Genomic DNA, 12,773 nt, shown 5'->3' on the forward strand with positions numbered 1-12,773 from the left:
TGGTAGAGAAATAGATGTTCTTTCTTTAAAAGCTGCACAATGATTTGAGTATACTAAGATTTTGATCTATTGCTATTATTTTAAATTATTTCCCAAACACATTTGTGAATGTTACTTAGTCTTGTTACTACTTTAATATAAAATTTTAATAGAAAGACAGATACTCTAGATTTGTTTGTTTGGTTTTTATTTGGAGGTGGGGCATATCCAGCAGCACTCAGAGGTCAGTCCTGGCTCTGCACTCAGAAATTACTCCTGGCAGGCTCGGCAGGCCACATGGGGTGCAAGATATGAAACCTAAGTTGACAACGTGCAAGGACCCTGTGCTTTTGCTCTGGCCCCAGACATGCCAAATATTTTTGAATGCTTAATTCAAATGTGGATAGAAGGAAAAATAGAATCTATAAGCAGTATATAATATAAATATAATAGTTATAGTTGCATATGCTTGTATCTATTTAGTTATAAAGTAACTATGCATCTTTTTTAATTATTCCTCATTTTTTCTAAACATTATTTACACATAATGAAATAATTTTTATTAATTTTCCAGTGTCACTGAACTAAGCATTGGTAATCTTACACTTAAATCTGGATTGTGTGTCTAATATTCCATAATGGAGGTGTATAAATAATCCTGGAATTCTAAATACTAAATGATAGTATAGTAATATGGGTGATTACCAGTCATTTGGATCTATGGCTAGTGGAACTATTAAAAAAAAAGTCAACTCTTTTGTATTTTTCTAAATTCAAATTTTAGGAAGATTCACAAAGAAACAAAGAAAATCATTTTTCTTGCCAGTGAGTATCTAAAGAAGCACACAGAAAAGTGGCTACATCTTAAAGCTATCTTTGTATTTACATTTTCAAATTATTATTATTATTATTATTAGGAATATTACTTATTATATTAGGGCTTTCAGTGATTTTCAGTGACAAAGGCAGGTGAACTCCATCTCTAAGTTTCTAATTAAGAAACTTGCTTATATAATAAGATAATAGAATAACAATGTGAGGCTACATGCAAGAAAGTGCTCCATCTGGCATCTAAAATTGTAGATTCTAAAAAGCTTATTCTCAAATAAGCATTAAAATTTAATTTAAATTATTAACTAGAACAAAACTGTCAAATGCATGGCATTTTTGTTGTATAAAGGACCACACTCAAAGGAGACCACACTTGTTACTTTTTATAATGTACATATCAAGTATACCATTATTTTTAAATAAGAAAAATGAATACCTGTTTTATATCTGCAACTGAAGAATCAAGTGGTGTCTCTATATCATATAGTTTTAAAAAATTCTTCTTTTCTGTGAAGAAATTATTCTGCAATTTTAGGTACTCTTGAGCTAAACGTAAATTTTCATTCAGTGCTTTTCTTTGGATTTCCTAGAAGATAAGAATAGATAGTAAAGATAAGATAATGTTAATTTATATGTGAGGTTTTACTACATAGTTTCTATTATCTAAGAGCAACATACTGTGTGTTTTAAAAAAAATAGTAGCACCATAAAAAAATCTTCCTTTGATATAATTTCCCCTTGAATTTAATAAGGTCCTCTTTTGATGTAGTTTTCTATTGATAAATCAGTCTGACTTTCATTTCTCTTCTTCACTGGATTTTCCTTTATAATTATTGCTTTGTGAAGTCTTGTCCTAGAAGACTCAACTCAACATCTCAGGAGCCTGTTTTCAATTTCCCAAGTCCATTAAGCCTCAGTGTTAAGATGAATAAGTAGTTTTAGAAGCTTAAATTTTCATCTCCATGAGATTAAGAATGGTGGTACTTACATAAAATATTGGGGAATTGAGGAATAATAGGCAAAGAAAGTAGAAAACAGTTAATAGTATGCTTTAGTTTATAATAAACGCTAAATAAGCTTCTGTGAGCAGTTGAGAACTTTATAATACCCCCATGACTAAATATATGTTAAATCTAATATTGACTTTTGCAATATCACTTGTTGGGGTTACCTATTATTTTAAGTTAGATGCCTCAATTTAGTATTATTGCAGTTTCTTTTTACATTCTAGCAAAGTTTTTCTTTGCTTCAGAAAGTGCATAACTAATTGTACATGTTTTGAACCTGTTATTAAATTCTCATAAGTAAATTTATGCTATGCAAAACCTTTATTTATTATATTATTTATATTAGTGAAGTTTTCCAAACACATAAATGTACAAAAATAATGACTGTAATGATTCAATAATAAAATATAAAATACCAGTGTGAAGCAATTAAAATATTCTTTGGGATACTGCCATCACATCAAACCTTTCTTTTTTAAAAATATAGTGTGACAAACTTCAGGGGTAGGGTCTCCTTGTATTTACGCCAAAGTTTTTCCTTTCCATGTCCCCCATACTTTGGTGGACCCATGCAAACTATAATTGCCACTCTATCATTGTTTTTACAGTGCTCCTTTGACTTTAAACCTTTAAGAAACCACTAGTAAAAATATCTGGAACTGCAAAAAAAAATGGTTTACATTAGTGTTAACATATATGCTTTTAGTTACACTAGCATTCAGGGGGATAAAGGATGGAGATAAGGGATATATGCTTGGGAACAGGGATGAAGGGAGGACAATACTGGTGGTGGAAAGGCCCTCATTTATTGTCACTGTGTACCTTAAATATCAGTGTGTAAGATTTGTAATTCACTTTGGCCACAATAAAAATTAAAATATATATATATTGTGACAACAGAATATACAAAGAGGAAATGTAATTCAGCAGAAAATTGCCAGCACAAATATTCTTACAGACACTCCTGAAGATTTATTAAGCTTACCAAAAATATTTCTCACCAAGTCTGGTATTCATATTGATCTCTAATGATTAATAATATGTCATAGTGGTTCTTCAAAAAAACCAAAATGATGAGGTGTGAATAATTTTAAATATCCTTGTTCTAATTCTGGCACAATGATATAAAACTTTAAAAACTTCTATCTAGTAAATCTTTCATAAGGAAAAAAATGTATTTCTGAGTAATTTTCATTGTTGTAGATATTTTGAAACAAAAAAACAGTTAAATTCTTTTGATGTATTGACACTAACAGTAAAATTAGTGAGCAACTTGAAACTTTGATAAGTGCTTTACTCAAGTGAGAAACAGAAATAATTTTGAGATTTTTGTTTGTCTGATTTAACATAGTACAAATATAATACCTGAAATAATCTACTTCTGAAATATAGTTTTTTCAGAACCTAGAAGTGTACTTTCGACATTGAAGTTGAGTGCTATATAAGTTGTCATTTGCATTATAACTATTTAATGGAAATTAGTTGAAAATACATCAGATAACTAATTCTTTGTTTCCTTCATAAATAAGTTTTACTTTCAAATGCATATATTTTCAACTTTGCATCACTTCAGTCATATATATTTTTAATTTCTGAATCAGACCAGTTTTTACTGTTATATATACATCAAGTTTATATCTAGAAATAAAATTACAAATTTAATACCAATGTGTCTTCAAAACATTGTTATGTAAATCATATTTTACATAATAAAATTCTAGTAATTAATATATCTGAAAAATTGACAATTAAACACCTATTTCTGAAAGTCAATAAACCTCTAAGGTGCAATGAAGTTCAAGTTTTCTTAATTTTAAATAATGGTATTCTGCTGACAATAAAATTATTTTTATGTTTAACTGTCTTTCCAACTCACAACTCTGACTTGTTTCTTTCTAACCAATAATAATATCAAATAAAATGAAACAAATTTGAAACAATAAATTACTGGTGAAAAACACCCTAGGAGATTAAATATTTAAATTTGGAATTTGAATAACTCTCATATCAGTAGAAAATACTTCTAAGGAACACAAAAGTCAGAGTCATTGCTATAATTAGAGAAAAGAAAGAAAAAATTAATGAGATGTATGATTTCTTCAAGTGATACAGTAAAAAAATCTATTTGAGGGGCCAGTGCAATGGTGCAAGGGATACGTCATCTCCCTTGCCCATGCTAGCCTAGGACAGATAGTGTTTCGGCCTCTCAGCGTCCCAAATTGTCCCCCAAGCCAGGAACAATTTCTGAGCACATAGCCAAGAGTAATCCCTGAGCGTCATGGGGTGTGGCCAAAAACAAAACAAAAAAATCAATTTGATTTAAAAACATTACCGTATTTTCCAGCTTATAAGACAACCGGGCATATAAGACGACCCCTTAATTTCAGACTTCCTCTCTGACTCTGGCCAATCTGAGCAGGCTTTTTACAGTGTAGATTGGGGTACAGAACATTGTATGATTTACATGAACAAAAGCTTGCTTTTTATTGTAGATATTGCTTGTAGATTTTATTGCTTTTATTGGCTGAGTTGGAAAAGTGGTCTGAGCAGCCTTGCAGTGATTGGTGCAAGATTGAGTTGGAAAATACATTTTGTGGCAACATCCAGACAATTTTCATTTAGCAGTCTTTCAAAACGTTTTTCGGGATATACTTGGTGTATAGATGACCCCTGACTTTAGGTTGACTTTTTTTTTGTTTCAAAAGTCCTCTTATACGCTGGAAAATATGGAACATAAAAATTACATTGCATGCAGGGACTGGAGCAGTGGCGCAAGTGGTAGGGCTTCTGTCTTGTACACACTAACCTAGGACGGACTGCGGTTCAATCCCTTGGCGTCCCTTATGGTCCCCAAGCCAGGAGCGATTTCTGAGCGCATAGCCAGGAGTAACCTCTGAGCATCACAGGGTGTGGCCCAAAAATCCAAAAACCAAAAACAAACAAGCAAACAAGCAAAACAAGCAAATTACATTGCTTTTGAGTACACTATGATCTGATCTGATTTACAATATTATTTTATTTATTTCTTAACTTACTCAATTCATAAGCCAGTGCATAAACTTTCAAAACTTACACAAGTCTGAACTATGGTCACATATAGCAAAACAGTGCCAAACACTGTGTAGATAGACCGGATATACTTATCCTGAAGAATGTTTAAATTCATAAGAACTATTTTCAAAATTTAAGGAGTGTCATAGGGAAAAATGGTGCAAATATTTTAGAAATGGCTGTGATGAAGTATGTTATTAAGACAGTTGCAATACTATGATTAAATGTATAGTAATTGTCACCTAGAACTTTAGTGACCTTAATATAGCTATTCGGAGTCAGTTCAAAGGCAGAAGGGAATAAGGAAAGGGTGTCCAATGAAGAAATTTTGGTATTTTAGTGGTAGGGGGGTAATGTAATATATTCTTAAAGGCATAAAAAATATATCTCTATAACATGTATTCAGTATCAGTAGAAAATATTACAACATAAACATTCAGGAGGATACCTCCAGCAGTTCTTTGGGCTTACTTGGGCTCAGGTTTCACTCCTGCAGGCTCAAGGAAATATTTAGGTTAAGAGGAATTATACCCAGGTAGGCTGCTTGTAAAATTATTGTCCTAATCATTCCATCCCAATAAAAGTAATTTTAAATACAGATTTAATGTGTGCTATAATTTTTCAAAAAAGAAATAGAGACTATTGTCCATTTCTCAATTTTGTGTTTTAAAAGAGTCATAATATTTTGACCCGGTTCTAATTGTAAATATTCTATCCTGACGTGATTATATGTGGTTGTCTTGGCTAATCTTTTCTGATTATCTGTCTGTCATTTCCAGAGTCTTGGTTAATAATAATTTACTCCTTGATTTTTATATCTGACTGAGGTTCTCCTGGCTATTATTCTGTGTTCTTGCACAGACTGCAATACACTCACTTTAGTCCCATTGTTAGAAAGAATCGACTTTCTGCCAGAACCTCCAGAAAGCAAAAGTTTTGTTGCTGATATCTATTGATCTATTTTACTTCAGAGCATTCTTGCATCTAGCTGTTCATTAATTTATTTGCTCAATCATTTGTATACTAAAACCCTATGACTTTACTCTATGGGTCCAGCTCTGTAACTATCTAGAGATTAAAAAAGAAAACCAAAAAAAAAAATACCCAACAGATAAAGTGGGACAGAATGATAGTACAGCACTTAGGAGAATTGCCTATTTCAGTCTTTGGTATTCCATATAGTCCTCTGAGAGCACCAGGGATGATTGCTTTGTGCAAATCCCCAAGTAACCCTGGGTATCCTTGGGTATGACCCATAAACAAGAAAACAAAACAGATCATCACTGTTTGTAGAGGATTACAGTTAGAGTTGGGAGAGAGCAAAACTGTAAAATAGTTTTATCAAGGTATTTGTTCAAAATGATTCTACCAAAAGGAATTTATTATACATTATAGGTTGGAAAGGCCAGAAAAAGCTGTCATAGAATAAGTAATCAGTGACCTGGATCTTAGCAGAGCCATTTCTATTACTCTTGTCACAAAGGTCTAAGTAAAATTTGTGTGAGTCAGTTAAGGACAAATGTTTTCTTGACCTAAACTGAACTAATATATCTTTGCAACCTATGCTTTGTGAATTAAGACTTTTATAGGTCATATTAAGTGTTATATATCTTTTGGAATTAAAATACTACAAGTAGTAAAAGTAATAAAATACACCTAGTATCATATCAACTTATCATATTAATGAAACATATCATATTAATGAAAATAATTGCTCTACTTTAATCATCAACAATTTAACAATATGTGATTCTCTGCAAATGCTTATGAGATCACATCACAAAAGACCACAAATGTCTTTATCTGCACGTTAAGGTGCTAGATTGTAAGCAATGATGTGAACACTTTTGTTCAAAGAATTCCCTTTGAGTTGTGGGCATTAATGTAGTGAACACAAATACTTAACATGCATGTCAATTCTCTAAGACTAGAACAAACATGAAAAAACTGTATAAACTGCATCACCTACTGTGTGCATGGAGGTGTTAATGCCTGATACTCCCTTAAAATCTATACAGCAATTACTGCAGAAAATGAGAGTGCTCCCCAGTGTTTCCAAGGAGCAAGTCTGTAAGAATGATATGTGTCGATACTCTGGAGCCTCAAAGGAACAAATAACTGCTTTAACTCTCCCAGGACCCACTTCCTTGTCTGTGCTGCCATGGAAACGAGTCTCTTGTCCAAGACGATTTCTCTTATAATTAGTCTTGAACATTCTTGATTTTTAAATGAACAAATCAGTCCTCTGTATAAAAACTGTTCCATGCCTCAAATTCTTCATGTTATCATGTTAAACAAATGATCTCTATTGAATAATGTATTCAAACTTGCTTACTGAGCAACTGTTATACACAAAATGGGAAAATTGAGAGGCCAAAGACACCTTTATCACTCAGATGAAAGCATGCTACTTGCTGGTTGACCAGTCAAACCTTTCTCATCAGAGTTCAGGGGACGTTCCTTTTCCCATCCCACCACTGCAAATAAATATATGGATACTACATACTGAGTTTTTCCCTTAGCTGACTGAAGAGTTGCAAAAATAGCTCCATTTGATTTGTCCATAAAGTTTACTAGTGGACATAATTACATTGTCATTTAAGAGTCAGAAAAAATGGGAATATATGGCTATCTTGTATTAACCTCATTTTTTTGCTCTGTTTGGTAGATTTATTTGACCAAGAATTATTAATATCAGTATGAAAAAATATACAATTCCAGGGCTGAAGAAATATAAATTAAGACAGGCATTCACAAAACTGTATCAGAATACATTACACATGAAGGACAAAAGATATAGCAAAATAATGATGGCAATTTTTGAGAATTCAGTAGTGGTAAAAATTGAAAGATTCAATAAGAAGTCAACTTTTGAGTAGATTCTAGAGATTGTTTGTATGCTGTATGGAACTCTGCATGTAAACTCAGCAGGAAAAACTGCCTAGAAATACAAGTGTTTCTCCTAGGAATATACCCTAGGAACACAAAAATACAATACAAAAACCCCTTCCTTACACCTATATTCATTGCAGCTCTATTCACCATAGCAAGACTCTGGAAACAACCAAGATGCCCTTCAACAGACGAATGGCTAAAGAAACTGTGGTACATATACACAATGGAATATTATGCAGCTGTCAGGAGAGATGAAGTCATGAAATTTTCCTATACATGGATGTACATGGAATCTATTATGCTGAGTGAAATAAGTCAGAGAGAGAAAAACGCAGAATGGTCTCACTCATCTATGGGTTTTAAGAAAAATGAAAGACACCCTTGCAATAATAATTTTCAGACACAAAAGAGAAAAGAGCTGGAAGTTCCAGCTCACCTCAGGAAGCTCACCACAAAGAGTGATGAGTTTAGTTAGAGAAATAACTACATTTTGAACTGTCCTAATATTGAGAATGTATGAGGGAAATGTACAGCCTGTTTAGGGTACAGGCGGGGGTTGGGTGGGGAGGAGGGAGATTTGGGACTTGGGTGATGGGAATGTTGCACTGGTGATGGGTGGTGTTCCTTTTATGACTGAAACCCAAACACAATCATGTATGTAATCAAGGTGTTTAAATAAAAAAAAATTATGCATTAAAAAAAAAAAGAAAGTTAAACATGGGGCCGGAGTGGTGGCACAAGTGGTAAGGTGCCTGCCTTGCAAGCTAGCCTAGGACAAACCATGATTCGATCCCCTAGTGTTCCTTATGGTCCCTCAAGCCAGGAGTGACTTCTGAGAGCATAGCCAGGAGTAACCCCTGAGCGTCACCGGGTATGGCAGGAAAAAAAAGAAAAGAAAGTTAAACATGGATGGAAATGGGAGAATATGTATTATGCTGAGTGAAATGAGTCAGAGGGAGAGGAATAGACATAGAATGATTCATTCATATGTGGGATATTATTAAAAAAAGATAGTATGGTAATAATATTCAAAGACAATAGAGATAAATGTCAGAAGGACTAGCTAGTACATGGTAGGAAACTAGCCACAGTGCAAGTTAGGGCAGAGAAGAAACCGCTATGACAATGATAGTTGGAAATGATCACTCTAGACAAGAACTTGGTAATGAAAGAAGATAAAATGATAAGCATGGCACCCCTTTAGTAACAATATTGCACATCACAGTGCTTAAAAGGAAAAGGGAGAGAAGAATGTCTGCCATAGAGATAGGCTGGGGGTGCAGGGAGGGGCTGAGGAAACCAAGCAAAACTGGCAAGAAATATCCACTGGTGAAGAGATGGGTGCTGGAATATTTTATGACTGAAACTCAATTATGAACTAATTCATAACTGTGTGTTTCACAATGATTCAATTGAAATTTATTAATAAAAATGCATAGTACTTAGAAAAAGAAAAACTGTTGAGGCCAGAATAATAGTAGGGTGCTCAAGGGTTGTTCCTGACTCTGTGCTCAGAAATCGCTCCTGGCAAGCTCAAGGGACCATGTGGGATACCAGGATCGAATCTTGGTCCTTCCAGGTAGGTCCAGGGTCAGCCGTGTGCAAGGCAAATGCCCTACCACTGTGCTATCACTCCCAGCCCCTAGATCTTCATTCTTAAGCTACCTTCGGGCACAGCTACAATTTCTTTGACAAAGCTTTTCATCCAATAGTCAAAATTCTGTACAAAAGAACTGAGTTAGGTGAGATTTAGGGTCATGAACACGGGGACAAAGACCAAAGTTCATCTACAAGGCTCATCCAGCTGGGGAGCCTTTTTACTGCCCCCTGAAGCTCTGTACTCACTCTCACTTCTGTCCACTGAGAAGAAAAGAAATCACACTGCAAATATCTAATGAAAATAGTCCATTAGCAACACAAAATATGGAATTACCGTGACTAAGGCGAAGATAATATTTCAGAAATGATTGAAACCAGTTGGAGAAACAGTACAGTGGGTAGGGTATTTGCCTTATTCTTGAGTGACCTGGCTCAATCTCTGACTCCCCTGAGCCTACAAGGAATGATCCCTGAGTGTTGAGCAGGAAGTAAATCATGAATACAGATGGATGTGGTCCAAAAACAAAAATAAAATTAATAACATTATTTAAAAATGTTAATAAAATGACTGACACAGACATAAAGTTTGTTTTTCTGGTTTATTTTGGGGGGGTGGTTGTTTGGGGCCACACTCTGTGGCCCTGACAGGTTACTCCTGGCTCTGCACTCAGAAATCACTCCTGACAGGCTCAGAGGACCATCTGGGATGCTAGGGATTGAACCTGGTTCCAACCCAGATCGTCTAGGTGCAAGGCAAACACCTACCACTGTGCTGTCTCTTTGGTCTCAATAAAGCTTGTTTTAAAATAAAAAAAAAAGAAATACAAGTGTTTGTAAAATATTAAAAACTGTCTTAATAATGTAAGTGTCTGTTTCTAAAATTTACCTCTATGTTGTCTGCAGTATATATCCTGCAACTATTCAAAAACTTCAGGATGTATTTTACAAAAAACCTTATTATAATAGCTATTAAATTTTTATTATGCCTACCTTTCTTCAAATAACGTATTATTTCCTAAAAGTAAAATGTTATTGAGTAAGAAAACAAACCATATTAGAAGTAAAAACAAAAACTTGTCCAAAAGTGTAAAGCAGATAAGGCACTTGCCCTACTGATATACAATCCCAGTAACCTGAAAAGTCTCCCAAGAAACACCAAAAGTTTATGAGGATAGAGCCAGAGTAAGTCCTAAATACTGCTTGGTGTGGACCAAAAAACAAAACAAAACAAAAAACAAAAAAAAACTAAACAAAAAAAAGTAAAAATTGGTTTCAGGAATTCATATTCAAAATGATTTTCCTAAGTTAAAGAACATGATATATAAATATTGTTATCAATAATAATATTTCTCTGAAATTTGTTTATTGCTTTTTAAACTATATTTTCACTTCTAAAGATATATTTAATAATACATCTAATATTGATGATTTTTAGCTAATATATTGGTATATTATTTAATTATTATATATTCCTCTGTATTACTATAATTTACTCAGATTTTGTTTTCAGCATTTTGTAGCTTATTTTTAAAGTCAACTACTCTTTCACTTTATCATGTAAAAAACAATTTCTTTTGCATCTTCACCTCCTGATTTGAATAGTTAAAGATTTAGAAAGGTTTCCTATTTACTCACATTTTAATGATATACATTTCTACTTCACTGGTGGAAAAGGCTGATCAGTCACAGAAAGGTCAGTTAACACTAAATAGACCCTTTCTTTATGTAATTACAAAGAATAATATCTTTATGCTGATGGCACTGCACAGGGAGTGGGTGATGCAGAGAATTAATGTGCTGCCTTGTTGGCCCGTGGGATAGAGATTCCAATACAATAACCACAACTTATTCTAATTACTTAGCTTTAAAAGGTCATCAGCAAAAAAGAGTTAAGAAATTAATAACTAACTTTATCATAATGTAATAATCTACTACATAAATGCAGATAGTGTAAAAACATTACCTTAGAAACTTTAATACAAATGATCGAGGTTCCAGAACATGACATAAATTCTTGGAAAAATTAAAATATATGATTTTCCCATAACTTTCTATTGATGTTTGACTCTTTATTTTACTTTATATGATTACAAAATATTTAATGTGAAATTAAAGATTTATATTGGCTATTAATTTTATTACCACATTTATATTATCAATATTATCAAAATAATGCATGTTGTTTATGCAAATAATAGAGATGTACAGGATATAGACTATTAATACCCCTTTTTAGAGTAAAAAAAATTCTCAGAAGTGATATCAACAATATCCATCAAATTCTTAATAGAAACATACAAAAATATTTCAATTGACAATGGGGTGATAGTGGTCAGTTATACCAATTACTCCTCCAAGGTGAAATACAGAAAAAATAAAATTCCCCCATATTTCTATGTTTGTTGCAGAACTATTTATATTAGCCAGAATCTAGAAACAACCCAACTGCCCCAGAACAGATGAGTGACTAATGAAACTGTGGTACATCTACACAGTGGAATACTATACAGCTGTCAAAATCAAGTCATTACACTGGAGCCATTGTGAAAAGCCTCTGCTTTTCTGTGTGCTGCAGTCATGAAACACCTGACTCAGAACAGCTCCAGAGGACATGGCAACAGAGGTGAGCTGTCTCTACCACAAAGTGTGAAGCCTGACTCCTGCCATGTGCTTTGGCACATGGGAGCCATTTTGAAAAGCCTCTGCTCTGCTGTATGATGTAGCCATGAACTACCCCTCCTAGAATAGCTCTTAAGGGCACAGCAACAGAGATGAGCTGTTCCCACCTATGAAGAGTGGAGCCTGATCCCTGCCATGCATGCCCGTGACATCTCCTAGCCAATGAGCCCCATCACAATATGTAGAAAACACTACTCTACAAGTGTCACAATAGAGAAACAAGGCAGGCTAATGCCATGCTTAGAGAATGAATATGGCAGCTCTGATTTATTTTCTTATTTAGATAAGAAGTTTAGAGAAGAAATATAAAGTCCATAATAGCCAAAGAAAGCCTAGATCAAGCCAATTGAACCACAAATAAAAATAAAGAGGATATGAAAATAGAAATGAGAAAACTCCAAACTGAAATAACCTTGGTAGACAAAATGAAAATCTCACTGGAAAGCCTCTCTAACAGAGTAACAGCATCTAAGGATCAAATTAGAGAGCTGAAAGATGAGATACATAATGATTCTATAAAATAGAAGTTATTGGAAAAGAGCCTTAAAGCAAACAGTAAAACAATTCTCAAAGAATGTGAACAGACAAAAATAGAAGTCTTCAATCAACTCAACAGAAACAACATAAGAATCATTGAAGTCCCAGTGACCCAGAAGAAAATCTCCAGGAAGAATCAACAGTCAAGGACATCATTGCAGAGAAAGTCCCAGATCCAAGAACTAACTGCATGCA

General features: G+C 33.7%; 1 protein-coding gene across 1 annotated transcript in view; it reads right to left on the reverse strand.

The window, feature by feature from the left end:
- CCDC178 (coiled-coil domain containing 178) overlaps nt 1-12,773 on the reverse strand; it is a 323,190-nt gene that overhangs the window by 106,044 nt on the left and 204,373 nt on the right. The window contains exon 15 of the mRNA XM_049770918.1: nt 1,247-1,396. Coding sequence (XP_049626875.1) covers nt 1,247-1,396 — 150 coding nt within the window. The remainder of the gene's footprint in view (nt 1-1,246; nt 1,397-12,773) is intronic.

The sequence above is a fragment of the Suncus etruscus genome, chromosome 3 (assembly GCF_024139225.1).
Source record: "Suncus etruscus isolate mSunEtr1 chromosome 3, mSunEtr1.pri.cur, whole genome shotgun sequence".
Taxonomy (NCBI): domain Eukaryota; kingdom Metazoa; phylum Chordata; class Mammalia; order Eulipotyphla; family Soricidae; genus Suncus; species Suncus etruscus.